This window comes from Aquarana catesbeiana, linkage group LG01 (genome assembly GCF_042186555.1).
Source record: "Aquarana catesbeiana isolate 2022-GZ linkage group LG01, ASM4218655v1, whole genome shotgun sequence".
Classification (NCBI taxonomy): Eukaryota; Metazoa; Chordata; class Amphibia; order Anura; family Ranidae; genus Aquarana; species Aquarana catesbeiana.
Window position 1 is genome coordinate 262,180,324 of NC_133324.1, and position 15,891 is coordinate 262,196,214.

The following is a 15,891-nucleotide window of genomic DNA, read 5'->3' on the forward strand; positions in this document are numbered from 1 at the left end:
GGAGCTGACGTGAAACGTCTTTTTAATTCTTCAAAGGCCCCCTGGGCTTCTGGGTTCCAATGGAAACGAAAGTTCTGCTTAGTTAGCTGCGTGATGGGGGCGATGATAGCAGAAAACCCCTCAATGAACTTTCTTGTAAAAGTTTGCAAACCCAATGAAGCGTTGTACGCCCTTCTTGTCCATGGGAGCTGGCCACTCTAACACAGCAGACACCTTCTGAGGGTCCATCTTGATGCCGGTTGGGGAGATCACTAGCCCCAGGAACTGAATCTCCTCCTGTTCAAATTCGCACTTCTCCGCCTTAGCATACAGTCTGTGCAAACGGTGTCGGGCCAGGACTTTACGGACATGTTCCCTAAGTTGCTCAAGTGAACTGGAGAAGATTAGAATGTCGACCAGATAGACGATTAAAAAGATGTCCAGGAAATCTCTAAACACATCATTGACCAGATGCAGGAACGTGGCAGGAGCATTGCATAGGCCAAAGGGCATGACTAGATATTCATAGTGTCCGAAACGGGTCCGGAAAGCCATCTTCCACTCATCCCCAGCCCGAATGCGGAAAAGATTGTAGGCCCCTCTCAGATCCAGCTTGGTGAAGATAATAGCAGACCTCAGCTTCTGGAACAGTTCAGGTATCAGGGGCAATGGATAGCGGTTTTTGACCGTAACTTTGTTTAGCTCCCGATAGTCCACACAGGGGCGAAGAGACTGATCTTTCTTGGAGACAAAAAATATTCCGGCACCAGCTGGTGAAGTGGAAGGTCGGATGAAGCCTTTTTCGAGGTTTTCGTTTATGTAAACCTTAAGTGCCTCTTGTTCTTTTTCGGACAGCGGGAAAATGCGCCCAAAAGGAATCTCAGCCCCAGGGAGCAGCTCAATTGGGCAATCATAGGGACGATGGGGTGGCAGGGAATCTGCTCCCTTCTTGCTGAACACATCTGCAAATTCCCGATAGACCTCTGGTACGTCTTGGAGCAGGTCTGGGTCAATGTCCATACAAAGTAAGGTAGCAGCAGTTTTAGGGGGTTCTGGTAGACAATGTCTTTGGCAATAGGGTGACTGGAACTTGATCTCGCCCGTGACCCAGTTAACAAGAGGGTTATGGGCCTGGAACCAGGGCATGCCCAAAATGATTGGGAATAGTGGAGATGAAATAACGTCCAGGGTTAGGATCTCTTGGTGCTGAGATGAACAGGTGGCAGACAGAGGAAGGGTTTCTTGAGAGACCTGTCCAGATCTTATGTGGGACCCATCGGCCAAGAAAACTGAGAGTCTGTGTGTCTTGTTCTTTAAGGGCAGGTTTTGTTGGGTGGCAAAAACAGAGTCCACAAAGCAGCTACATGCCCCAGAATCAACAATGGCGTTGACCTGGATTGTTCTTCCCTGGAGCTGTAATGAGAGAGGGAGAACAAGTTGAGTTGTATTGGCGGTTAAAGCGGATAAACTGGTCGGAGTAGAAGAAAAGCACTTACGAGTCTTTACTGGACAGTTGTTCACATAGTGGCCCATCCCACCACAGTAGAGACAGAGGTTCAACTGGCATCTGCGTGCCCGTTCTTCTGGGGTCAGGGTAGTACGCATAAGTCCCAGTTGCATAGGTTCGGGAGCATCAGGTGTTTGGGTGACTGGACTCGGGTAGGCAGAAGGTAGGTATCGGGAGGCAGGAACCGGAGCTCTTGCAGTCATCCACATAGGGCGCGTTTGTTGGGAAGAGCGTTCAGACCGGCGCTCACGAAGGCATCGGTCAATCTGGATGGTAATGGCAATGAGCTTCTCAAGGGTATCCGGCATTCCTACCCGGGCAAGCTCGTCCTTAAGACCCTCAGATAGCCCCATGCGGAACTGGTGACGTAAGGCTGCGTTGTTCCATTGAGTGTCCGCGCTCCAGCGTCGAAAGTCTGTAACATAGTCCTCGGCCGGCCTACGGCCTTGCTGGAGCGCGAACAAAGCTGCCTCAGTGGTGGCAGTCTGTTGAGGGTCCTCATATAGCTGGGCCATGGCTTCAAAGAAGGCAGGCAAGGACTGGATCTGTATAGCGTTGGTTTCAAGCAGGCGGTGGGCCCAGGTCTGGGGTTCCCCCTGAAGAAGGGATATAACAAATCCCACTTTGGTAGCTTCCAAGGAAAAAGTCCGTGGCTGTAGGGCAAAGTAAAGTTGACAAGCGCTGCGGAAGGCCAGAAATTTGGTGCGGTCACCAGAAAACTTTTCAGGGATAGGAACTCTGGGCTCCGGTGGAAGCATGACCACAGAGGGTGGTGCAGCAGCCTGTACTGGAGCGGCTGCGGAAGCAGGGGCCACACCACCGGGACCACTAAGGTTTAGTACTTGACCTCCAGTCTGTCGTAACTGTCTTGTAAGTTTTTACTGCCTGGGTGAGTGCTGCTAGGTGCGTACAGATCTCCTTGATGGGAGAGGTCTCTCCTGCAGGCTCAGTCATGGCTGTTCGTACTGTTAGGTACCTGGTAGTTGAGCCTGACTGGTAGAAGGAGACCTCTCTTAAACGCTGGTTCAGGAGCCACTAGAAGTGGGAACAGTGGTCTCTTGAGCACAGTGGGTAGGAGGGCCTGATGCAGGTTCCAGCAGAAGCAGATATTGGCCTGGACGGATATCCCTCAGGGATGGCTGAGCTGCGGATGCAGGTAGGCTGATGCAGGCCGGAAGGCAGGCAGGTAGCTGAGAAGGCAGCGGCAGGATGCTTGGCAAGCAGGCTGGAAGCAGCGTCACAGGACACAGACAAAGCAAGGTCAGACAGTCCGATTCAGCAGGAGATCAGGCAGGTATAAGCAAAAGGGATGATCCAAGGATAGTCAGGAAGGCAGGAGTTCGGCAACAGGTAACAAGATAAGCAAGGTCAGGCAAGCCGGGTCGGATAGGAGACTGGAGAATGGTCAGACATAGCCGGGTCACTAGCAATACAACAAACAGGCAGGATACAGGAACTCAGGTGCAGAGCTGCAGACGAACAGCACCTGACAGAAGCACCTGTCATTCTTTTAAAGGGCCCTTGGCGCCAAAACAGCGCTAGCGCGAACGGGCGCGCGCGCTTTCCCGCGAACGCGCATACAGGCACACGCGGGAGCGCTCCGGCGCCCCCTGGTGGGGAATTAAGCAGAATTGTCCTGGAAAGGCCCCTCGTGCACCTGCGTGCACGCATATTTGCCCGACGGCCACTGATATGCCCCTGATAGTCAAGTTACAACCAAAAACGTAAATGTATTTTATTGGGATTTTATGTGATAGACCAACACAAAGTGGCACATAATTGTGAAGTGAAAGGAAAATGATAAATGGTTTTCAAATTTTTTTTACAAATAAACATGTGAAAAATGTGGCATGCATTTGTTTTCAGCTCCCCTGAGCCAATACTTTGTAGAACCACTTTATGCTGCAATTACAGCTGCAAGTCTTTTTTGGGTATGTCTCTACCAGCTTTTCACATCTAGAGAGTGAAATTTTTGCCCATTCTTTTGCAAAATAGCTCAATCTCTGTCAGGTTGGACGGGAAGCGTCTGTGAACAGCAATTTTCAAGTCTTTCCACAGATTCTCAATCGGATTTAGGTCTGGACTTTGACTGCCCTATATTTGGCTCCATCCATCTCCCTATAAACTCTGACCAGCTTCCCTGTCCCTGCTGAAGAAAAGCATCCCTATAACGTGGTGCTGCCACCACCATGTTTCACGGTGGGGATGGTGTGTTCAGGGTGATATGCAGTGTTAGTTTTCCGCCACACGTAGCATTTTGCTTTTAAGCCAAAAAGTTACATTTTGGTCTCATCTGACCAGAGCACCTTTTTCCACATGTGTGCTGTCCCCCCCACATGGCTTCTCGCAAACTGCAAACGAGACTTCTTATGGCTTTCTTTCAACAATGGCTTTCTTCTTGCCACTGTTCCATAAAGGCCCGATTTGTGGAGTGCATGACTAATAGTTGTCCTGTGGACAGATTCTGCCACCTGAGCTGTAGATTTCTGCAGCTCCTCTAGAGATACCATGGGCCTCTTGGCAATACTCTTTCCATTTTTGGATGATGGATGGAGCAGTGCTCTGTGAGATGTTCAAAGCTTGGGGTATATTTTTATAACCTAATCCTGCTTTAAACTTCTCCATAACTTTATCCCTGACCTGTCTGGTGTGTTCCTTGGACTTCCTGATGCTGTTTGTTCATTACACTAAGGTTCTTTAACAAACCTCTGAGGGCTTCACAGAACAGCTGTATTTATAGTGAGATTACATTATACACAGGTGGACTCTATTTACTAATTAGGTGACTTCTGAAGGCAATTGGTTCCACTAGATTTTAGTTATGGGTATCAGAGTAAAGGGGGCTGAATACAAATGCATGCCAAACATTTTGAAAACCATTCATCATTTTCCTACCACTTCACAATTATGTGCCAATTTGTGTTGGTCTATCACATAAATTAATACTTTTTCAAGGCCCTGTACTTTATGTGGACCCAACTGTATATAAATATATATATATATATATATATATATATATATATATATATATATATAATAATCTGGGGGGCAGGTAGGCGGTACAAAGCTCCCTGGTATAAGCAGTCTTTCAGGCACAGATACCAAATCTGTGGGGCTGCAGTGCATGAAACAGCAGCAAACATAGACTGCCTTCTAATAGATACATCACACTGCATTTGTTCATCTGTCAATGGACAGTTTGCTGCAACATGTCCTAGTTCTTGGCAATGGAAACACCTGATGTTGCCCCAGTTTGGTTTACTGACAGGCAGTGGCTTCCCTTGTTTGAGACACCAAACTTCAGACCTGGCACCAAAAATCCTCCCCCTATCTCCTTGCCATGCTTACCACCCACTTCCCCTGGAACAGTCTTACTGGTTGCCTGAGGAGACCGTGGCTTTGGGTGGAAAGTCCGTGCAGCTGTAGGGGTGGTGACCAGGCTCTCTGCAGCAAAGTATCTCTTAACGAGCTCCACCAGGTTGTCTGCTGACTTGGGGTCTCCTTGACTCATCCACTTCTGCAGGGGAATTGGCAGTGACCTCACAAATCGATCCATGACCACACGCTCCACTATTTGTGGTGCGGACAGGGACTCGGGCTGTAGCCATTTCTGCACCAGGTGGATTAGATCAAACATCTGCGATCTTGGAGGCCTCTCATCTTGGAAGAACCAGCTGTGGACCCGCTGTGCTCGAATGGCCAAGGTGACACCGAGTCGCGCCAGGATTTCCCGCTTGACCTTCTCATAGTCTCCCACTTCTGCCGACTCCAGATCATAGAAGGCCTTCTGCGATTCTCCAGAAAGTAAGGGGGTGACCAGTACTGCCCACTGGGTTTCAGGCCAACCTTCCCTCTCAGCGGTCCATTCAAACGTTAGCAGAAAATCCTCTGGATCATCATCTGCAGTCATCTTAGAAAGAAAGCGACCCACATGGATGGCTGAGGGCTTGTGTCCAACATCATCAATTTTAACAGGTGACCACTGTGCTAACGTCTGTGCTAACCTCAGTCAGGGTTTTCCTATCCGCTTTTGCAGCTGTGGCTAGCTGTTCAAACAGACTCTGCGATTGCTCCTGTACAGCACCAATCTGTTGGCACAGCACATTGGTTTCCTCCTTTGCAATAGCGTTGGCTTGCTATTGTGCAGCGTTTGCTTGCTGCTGTGCAGCATTGGATAACACCAATTGTTTGAGGATTTCCTCCATGTTTAGTCACTCTAGGTACTGGCCTTTTAAGTAGTAACTTACTACAGCTGCCCGCATTCTCCACCATATGTAACCTGGGGGACAGGTAGGCGGTACAAAGCTCCCTGGGATAAGCAGTCTTTCAGGCACAGATACAAAATCCAGTGAGGTAGTGACAAACAGTGCGGTGTTTATTGGTGATATATACAAATCTATATACAGGTGATGTACAGTGTTTCAGAAAACAAACAGAACAAAAATAGTCAAACAAAAACTTAGCCGTGTCTCGACACTAACTACACAATATATATATATATATATATAGGCCCTAACTACCAGGCAGAGCAAGCCTACAGCTTGTCAGCTTCCACAGATACAGCTTAACAGCTTTTTACCAACCTTTTGCTCTCACAGACCAGTGTTATCTGTGTTTCCAGGCAGAGAGCAAAGGCTGTCTGTCACACGTGAGTTTGGCCTGGAGGAGAGGACCAAAATCAGAACTGGACGGTGGATCAGAGATCCCTGAATGTGTATGAGAGGAGCCTGGGAGACGTATAAACTCCAAACAAGACCTTTCCTGGCTCTCTCTGGGACGCCCTGCTACAATATACATATATACACACACACATTTAAAGCCGTAAAGACTTATGCTTCAACAGAGTCACAAGCTGCACTTAACTGAATCCCTGTGCTTGGCAAATTGTCTCATAGCCTGCCTTTTGTACATAAAAACCTTGCTGTAATTGAAGTTAATGGGCTGATGAAAGTAGAACAACCTACCTGCTGTCAAAATCTGTACGTACAATGCTGATGTACATGAAACCTTTAATATTGAAAAACCTATTGTGAATGAACAAGTTATTATAAACACTGAACCATTATAAAAACTAGTAGATAATCTAGCACTTGTCAAGCCTAATCCTTATTTCCCTCAGCTAAAAAAAGTTTTGCTGAAACGCAAGCCCGAAGAGTAGAATTTTGCAGTTAAACAGACAGATCTGCATATATTCTGCTTTAGATGAATACATCGCCACGCACGTAAAACCTGTTAGTGCAGGTATGAAAATGCATCCTTTGCTCTCAGTCTGCCACTAATGTATTTCAAGACAAGCTTGAGTTATTTGTGGCAGTTTTATATGTTCAAATATACAGAAAACGGCTGTTCACATTTGGCAAATGGTTGGTTGATTAATGCCTTGAAATTAAAAAGCTGACTACAAATTACTCTGTGTGTGTACTTTTTATAATGGCAGCTTAAAGATCGAAAAGCTATGTAATATAACTGTGCCAGACAGTTTTATGTCTGTTACTACAGAGTTGCTCTTTGCAAAACATGTGTTTGCAGTGTAGCTTCTCTTTTTTGTCAATGCCTAAGTAGTCTGATGATTTATGTCTCCTGTCCTCTCTTTGTATACTCATAAGAGTGTATATCAGATCTCTGGAAACTAAACTTGATTTGTTCTTTTTTTTTCATTGAATCTAGTGTTGTTTTTATCAACCCTTATGACATCTCTCTTTTTGTGTTTTGACCAGCAAGTTTAATGACTGGAATAAGTGATCCTAACAGACTAAATATAAGGACTATAATGGTACCCAATTTTGTAAAAGTATCAAAAAGTATTTATAATATGATAAAAATTACACATATCAACACAGCATACAACACACACAGAAGCTGCGCATAAAACATAACCAAAACCATCTAGTACTCCTTGAATACAGATTCTTGATGGTTTTGGTTATGTTTTATGTGCAGCTTCTGTGTGTGTTGTATGTTGTGTTGATATGTATACATGTGCAATTTTTATCATAGAATAAATACTTTTTGATACTTTTTACAAAATTGGGTACCATTATAGTCCTTATGTTTAGTCTGCTAGGGTCCATTATTTTGTATATTATTGATCAGGATGAGGTACCAAACTTATATGGTCTACCAAATGAGGGTCTCTTATGGAGGCCTTCCTCCCAATCTTCCTATTTTTCGACTGAAATAAGTGTTCTTTTTCATTGAAAGCAACTTGTATTTTAGCTGAAATTTTCCTAATGCTTAGTCAACATATGTTTAAAAGAATAATTCCGGGCATAATATATTTTTTACATAGTTACATCAGTCTAGCTTGGACCAATGTAACTATGTATATGCCATACAGTAGAAAGTAGAAGTAGAAACCACTTCTTCTGTGTTCTTCACTAGCATCCGGGTCCGGTGTTGATCAGCGGACCTGATGCATTGTGAACACAGGAGGTCAACTGCTTTGCATGGGTGCCATTCAAAGAATACTTTGCATTTTCAGAATGCATGCAAAGAGATCTATGATTGGATGAGGTGGAAAGCATGATGTCCCTGTCCCACCTCTCCACCTGGTCCATTTAGAGAACACTTTGCATTCATTCAGAAAATACAAATCATTCTCTGAATGGGTGCCGGTGCTGAGCGATTGACTACCTGTATGCAGAATGCATCAGGCTGGCCATTTAGCATGGGAACCGGAAGCAAGTGGATGCCACTGGAGGAGCAGTGCCTACTTCAGTGATTTCCATTTTCTGGGGCATTGGCCAGGTATGATATATACATAGTTACAATGGTCTAAGCTGGACCAATCTAACTAACTAACTATGTAAAAATATATCATACATGGAATTATTCTTTAAAAATATGTCATTATTAAAACTTGGGTATAGAGTTTCAGCAAAAAAATCTTGTTATTTTAATGCTTGATTTTGCTTGTTATTCCACTGTCATTACTCATGAGATATTTCTCTTCTGTCATTGACCTTATAGTGTAGGCATACAAGCTAATGCATGCATTGCCAGATTGCTATTTTATCAAACAATGATTTTTCTATTTTAAAATGTCATCTATCTATCTATCTATCTATCTATCTATCTATCTATCTATCTATCTATCTATCTATCTATCTATCTATCTATCTATCTATCTATCTATCTATCTATCTATCTATCTATCTATCTATCTATCTATCTATCTATCTATCTATCTATCTATCTATCTATCTATCTATCTATCTATTTATCTATCTATCTATCTATCTAGATAGATATTACTTTATAAACAACTCACAAAAGACATCCATTGGATGAATATGCTGCATGAATATTGATCTCAATTTTTGGGGGATTATTTTGAATGTAAAACTCAATGATTATTGCACAGCGTGTTGTTCCTTACAAATAATTTGTAACTGTATACATTCAGGGCGAAGAGACAGTTTCTTTTGACAGGCTAACCCAACTCACTGATACCTGCATAAGCCGTGCTTTCTCACACTTTGAGCCACTGCTGGTGCTTTGAATCTAATCCTTATGTAAGCTTGTTGATGTTGGAGTTTACACAGAGTTAATGATCCTTTTCCCTTCCTCAAATGATAGTGCTTTTCCCTGCTAATTGGCCACTCAGGTCCCAGCACTGCATACTGATGGTAAGAAAAGAAAGCCAAAGGCTCCTTTTCCTACCTAAATACACCTTATATCTCCAAAGGCTTTGACAGATGAACAACATGGCAACGGAACTCGCCAAAGGTGATTGTCAGTAGGTGAGGAGGTGGCCTGTCTGAAATTAGCTTCTACTGCTTACAATAAAGAAACTTTTTAAAAGCTTAGGTTTTATCAAAGAGTTCTCTTTTTGCTATGTTTGCCAAGAATCCTAAGAGACCAACTATGGCTGAATGGGTTTTACCTACCATGATACTTGCAGAAACATCAAATACTTTATGGCTCTGATGTTAATACAATGAGACTGAGTAAGCATTTCTGAAAGGTATTGTATATCATAAGGTTATACTGTACCTAGCAATCTCCATGCTTCTGTTCTCCACCAACTTCAGTATTTGTATGGACAAGATTATTTATTATATAATAATTAGTGCTTACTGAATATGGGCTGTCTTTAGTCTGTAACTGAAAAAAGTGTATAAAAGCTGGTTTATTGTTCCTTTTGGTATACTCAAGCAGAGTGAGATCATCCACAAGACAACTTAGGCAGGAGTCTAGAGCCAGGTGAATGTCCAGGAGGTCCATCTACAACCTTAAGACCCCATTCACACAGGGGCAACACGACTTGCAGGTCGCCTCAGCGAGGCGACCTGCAAACGACTGCCCGGGCGACTTGCAAGACGACTTCTGTATAGAAGTCTATGCAAGTCGCCCCAAGTCGCCCCCGAAGTCGTACAAGAACCTTTTTCTAAGTCGGAACGACTTGCGTCGCTCCCCTTAGAACGGTTCCATAGCACAGAACGGGAGGCGACTTGTCAGGCGACTAGGTCGCCTGACAAGTCGTCCCTGTGTGAATGGGCTCTAACGCTCTTGCAGAAAACCAGGGGAAAAGTGAAGTCCCTTAAAGCTGTGTACCTGCTTCTGATTGGAGAAGATGCACTTGTAGACAGTCTGATGAATCCATGTCAGTACAGACAATGCAGAGGTTCTCTGTGCCTGTTGCAATACTTATCAATGTAAATCGCCTAGAAGCAATGTAAATGCCCAGAGCCCCATTCTGCCTTAATCCATCTTTGCTCAAGGGGGTTAATTTTTGCTTGCACCTGATTGGATAATAAAAGTGAACACAGCTTTACCCTATTCACGTAGCTAGGTGAATGTTCACTTTGTTAAGTGAACTGTATGAAGTCCTTTAGTGAATTAACCTCAACAGTGTTGCTTTCAATCTTGGCAAGTCTATTAACCACTTCAGCCCTGGAAGGATTTGCCCCTTAATGACCAGGCCATTTTTTGCGATACGGCATTGTGTCGCTTTAACTGACAATTGCACGGCTGTGCGACGTGGTACCCAATTAAAATTGACGTTCTTTTTTTCCACAAATAGAGCTTTCATTTGGTGGTATTTGATCACTTCTGCATTTTTTATCTTTTGCGCTATAAACAAAAAAAGACCAACAATTTTGAAAAAAAACAGTATTTTTTAGTTTTTGTTATAATAAATAATTTTTTTTTTAAACAAATTTCTTCATCAGTTTAGGCCGATATATATTCTTCTACATATTTTAGGTAAAATAAACCCCGCAATAAGTGTATATTAATTGGTTTGCACAAAAGTTATAGCGTCTACAAAATAGGTAATAGATTTATGGCATTTTTATAATTTTTTTTTTTTTTTTACTAGTAATGGCGGCGATCAGCTATTTTTATCGGGACTGCGACATTGCAGCAGACAGATCGGACACTTTTAACACATTTTTGGGACCATTGACATTTATACAGCGATCAGTGCTATAAAAAGGAATGATTACTGTGTAAATGTCACTGGTAGGGAAGGGGTTAACATTAGGGGGCGATCCAGGGGTTAAATGTGTTCCCTCAGTGTGTTTCTTACTGTGGGGGGATGTGACTGACTAGAGGAGAAGCCAGATCGTTGTTCCTAGCTAGTAGGAACAGACGATCTGTCTCTCCTCTCCTGACAGAACAGGAATTTGTGTGTGTAAACACACAAATCCCTGTTCTGTCTCTCGTGCCAGCGATCGTGCGTGGCCGGTGGTTATTGCGACCGCCGGCCACATGCATCGGCTCCCCCGCCATGTAGCGGGCACATGCTCGCCTGCTCTAGCCGTTTAAAGGGCCGACGTACAGCTATGGAGATTTGTGGGAGAGAGCTGACCTGCCACAGTATAATGACGCCGGCTGCTCGGCTAGTGGTTAAGCAATACCTTTTTGCAATGATACAGAGAATAGCTCCAAATAAAGAAAATGTAATGCAGTTGTCTTCAATATTTCTACTCAGCTTATTGGTGAAACACACCTCAAATTGTGAATACTATATGAAACACAGCTAGATTGTAACTCCTATATGAAGTACAGCCCATATCGTAACCACTATCTGAAACACAGCTAAAATTGTGGCTACCATGCATATTGGTGTACCATGGTGTAGTGGAACTAAACTTTTATTGGGGTTTTCGCACTCTTGCCATAAAGTACAAGTATTCACAGAATACTTCCACATTATAGCATACTTAAATCCTAGTTTGCACTTTCCTAGCACTGACAGATCCAATTCTGTAGTCACTGCTCCATCACCACTGCTGCCATCTTTTACAGCACATCTGGACTGGTATTTTTTTTTCCATAGCCATAGGGCAGTCACTGATAATGGAATTTTTGCGCTTGCACAATGAATTTACAAAATGTTGGTGCCCAGCATCATTCTTGGCTTCTTACAATTTTACACACGCACACACACACTCACAATAGCTAGGAGAGAGGTAAAGGATCTTTTGGCAGAAAATACAGTCTCTTCTATCACAAAACCCTACCAAACTGTTTTTCTTTTTCTTTACTACTTTAGTACCACTTTAAGCTTGAGCTATGCTTTATCAATTTGCTGGCTGCAAATAATAGAGACCTCTGCGTTAAATATTCAGTGTCATGAGTGAACTATAGTGAAGTTTACACTGCACAGGAAAGACATAATAGCAAAAGGATATTACAAACCCTGAAGGTGCAGTATTTGCATTTATAGGTCCTGGAAGAAAAACACATGGGTATTTGGCAAACAGATAAAGAAGTCAAATATGGATACATATGAATGCAATACACATGTTGAGTCCTCTGCTGAACTTGCTGAAATCCACAATTTTTAGGTCGTATTTTGGCTGTTTATTTAATAATTAAAAATATACTCATTGTGTGTTAAATTCAATTAAATTTGTGTGTTTTGAGTGCAGAACATATGACATAAGAGTTTATGATAGAGGATGTTTTTGAACCTGTATTTGGTGTGAAGCAAGAACAAAGAGATTTATATGCTAAAATATTTACTTCTTTCCCCAGATATTGTGGAAGGAACAGTCAATCATGGCATTGTCCTTAATGGGCAGAAAGAAGCTACCCTCCTGTACTTTGGAAGTTCCAAAAACTCCTGTATTAGTGACCCAAGTTTGTGTGGACCAGAAGGTTAGTATCTAACTGGGTATACTCAGTGTGTGACCCAAGCAAGTCAGGAAGCTAAGGGAGAAACTTAAAACCATGTTGCCCCCCCGGGAACACAGTCTATCAACCCTTCTTTTTAACAAACATTTTACTGGAATATTGATGTGAAAAAATGGATGCAGAAAGCATGCTAAATATTATGAAAGCATGCTTAAACTGTAAAGTTCATCAGCCTGCAAATTGAGCTACATTTAATTGGCCCACCAGACCCCCCCTCCCATCCCCATCAGATATGTAACTAAATTTAACCACAAGTATCTAGAAATCACCAGAAACAGCAAGAAGAGCACATAGAAAAATACTATTTATTTATTTTAGTTATCTATCATCCTGTCCTACTACCCTATGGACTAGCTCAGTAGTACATTATGGCATATACAGCCTCTAACAACATAGGTGTGTCATCAGTTAGAACGAGCATTGAGGAGATATCACCCTCAGCCTCACCCTCTGCAAAAGTTTTCCGGCTAATGGTTCAACATTTCCAATATTTTGATAAAAACATGCATTGTTTAAATAAAAGGTATCACTTGCTGCTCAACCCAGACTGGGATGTAACAGAATTTTCAATATGGTAGCTTTCTTCAAAGAGGTAATAAGTAGAGTTGGGCAAACTTTTGCTTGGCCTGAACATCGCCTGTTTGCCTGTTCAGCGAACGCCCGAATTTGCAGGGTGTTTGGTGGGTGTTCGCCCCGCCGAATGCCTTGCAATGCACTGCACGCTGCACAGTGCATCCTAAGCCCTGTTTGGGCAAAGTTTTGCCCAATCAGGGTGCAATGTTTAGCTGATTGTTAAGGAGTGGGCCAGGAAGCCAGCTGCGGCATCCTGAACAATTGATGAGTCATCAGCTGTCAATGGGCTTCCTCACTGACAGCTGAATAAAAAAAGAAACATTGCCGGCAATAAAAAGTGAACAAAAAAATGGCATGGTCCCCCCAATCCATGCCAGGCCTATGGGTCTGGTATAGATTTTGAAGGGAGACACAACACCAACGTGAAAAAAAAAAACGGCGTGGAGTCCCCCCAAAATCCAGACCCTTATTGGAGCATGCTAGGACGGTGACATCACAAAGGCCGGTGCCACCAGGTGACATCGCCAAGTGGCCATTACGTGTATAAGAACTGTCAAACAGCAAGCCAGGCATTCGGCAGTTTGCTTTAATTGACTGCAGAGCGTTTTTTTTTCTGGGTCTGTGGGGCGATGGATTTACATCAGGGGACATTTTTTTTTAATAAAGGAATTGTCAAAAACTGTCTTTGTGTTTTTTCTACTTTTTGACACGTTTTTGGTGAATGGGTAAGCCTTTGCACCTCATACTCATTAAAATGGGGGGGTGGGATCTGGGGGCCCCCTTGTTAAAGGGGGCTTTCAGATTCTGATAAGCCCCCTGCCCTCAGACCCCCACAACCACAGCCCAGGGTTGTGGGGATGAGGCCCTTGTCCCCATCAACATAAAGACAAGGTGCTTTGGGCTGGGGTGGCAGAGCCCCCCTGCCCCAAAGCACCTACCCCCCATGATGAGGGCATGTGGCCTGGTATGGTTCAGGGGGGGCGTTCGCTCGTCCCCTCCTTTTCTGGCCTGCCAGGCTGCATGCTCAGATAAGGGTCTGGTATAGATATTGGGTGGGACCCCACAACATTTTTAAAAAATAATTTGGCTTGGGGCTCCCCTAAAATCTGGGGAGACCCCATGTCATTTAAAAAAAAAATTCTATTGCCGGAAATGATGTTGTATTTGGCTTGGGGTCCCCCTAAAATCTGGGGGGGACCCCATGCCATTTTGTTAAACATGTTTCTATTGCCGGCAATGGTATTGTATTTCCAGCAATTTAAATGTCATTTTATTCTTTTTTTTCTTTAGAAATGTCGTTTTTGTTGCAGTATGTTATTTTACACATGCCACATATGTGACACTTTACAGGCAGACTAAACATAAAATGGAAGACACTCATAGGAGAAAAGACACAACGGCTGCAAACCCCATTAAAGTTATCGAAAAAAGAGGCTGTTCCCCAGAGGGGTTTTCTAGGCAGCAAAAAATAAAAGTAATATCAAAGAATTAGATATAAATTGAAATTCTTTATTTTTGTTCTCAAAGGGTATCAAAACGATAATTAGTTAAAAAATATCATCAAAACATGAGCTGTGGTACATGTATAAGAAGCAGTGCCATCAACATGACAATGTACAATGAAAATGCATCATGGTCAAACATCATAGATAGAAATATTAATATATAGCTTGCATTGGAATTCTGACGTGTTTCGACCCCAACGGGTCTTCTTCAGAGGATTATATAGACTGTAAAAACGTTAACATATATTATAGTGATAAATTAATGAAAAAAATGAAGAGAATTTAGACAAGCGATAATAAATATTTTCATACATTTACCAATCGGGATGTGTTGGACCATATTCAATGCTCTCTGCATGAGGAGAACCCCTTCAGCGTTTCTCAGTGGTTGGCATGGTCAGTAAAAACAGGGAGGAAAAAGAATACACCGCTGGTGCGGGCCTTGCGAGGAGTCACACCATAGGAAATCCCTGGCGGTTGGGGAGGCCCAAGGAGAGGAACAAGTATGGCCTGTGGTTAAGGTATTGTATACAAAAAAAAGGCGCACACCGGCGGTGTATCCTTTTTCCTCCCGATTGGTAAATGTATGAAAATATTTATTATCACTTGTCTAATTTCTCTTCATTTTTTCATCAATTTAACACTATAATATATGTTAACGTTTTTACAGTCTATATAATCCTCTGAAGAAGACCCGTTGGGGTCGAAACGTGTCAGAATTCCAATGCAAGCTATATATTAATATTTCTATCTATGATGTTTGACCATGATGCATTTTCATTGTACATTGTCATGTTGATGGCACTGCTTTTTATACATGTACCACAGCTCATGTTTTGACGATTTTTTTTAACTAATTATTGTTTTGATACCCTTTGAGAACAAAAATAAAGAATTTCAATTTATATCTAATTCTTTGATATTACTTTTATTTTTTGCTGCCTAGAAAACCCCTCTGAGGAACAGCCTCTTTTTACAGGCAGACTAAAGGGACCCCCCAGGCACTATATTTAAAATAATTTTTCATTTTTAATTGTTGCACTTTAAGTATTATTTAAATCACTGCTCCTGTAAAAAAAAAAAAAAAAACATCTTTGCATTGATTCATTTCCCCTGGGGCAGTACCCGGACCCCATACACTTTTTATGGCCAATTATTTGCATATAAGCCTTCGAAATGGGA

At 42.8% G+C, this 15,891-nt stretch overlaps 1 protein-coding gene across 1 annotated transcript in view; it reads left to right on the forward strand.

The window, feature by feature from the left end:
• Nucleotides 1-15,891, forward strand: part of ADGRD1 (adhesion G protein-coupled receptor D1) — a 921,219-nt gene that overhangs the window by 95,151 nt on the left and 810,177 nt on the right. Inside the window, exon 4 of the mRNA XM_073628314.1 lies at nt 12,473-12,595. Within this exon, the coding sequence (XP_073484415.1) occupies nt 12,473-12,595 (123 nt within the window). The remainder of the gene's footprint in view (nt 1-12,472; nt 12,596-15,891) is intronic.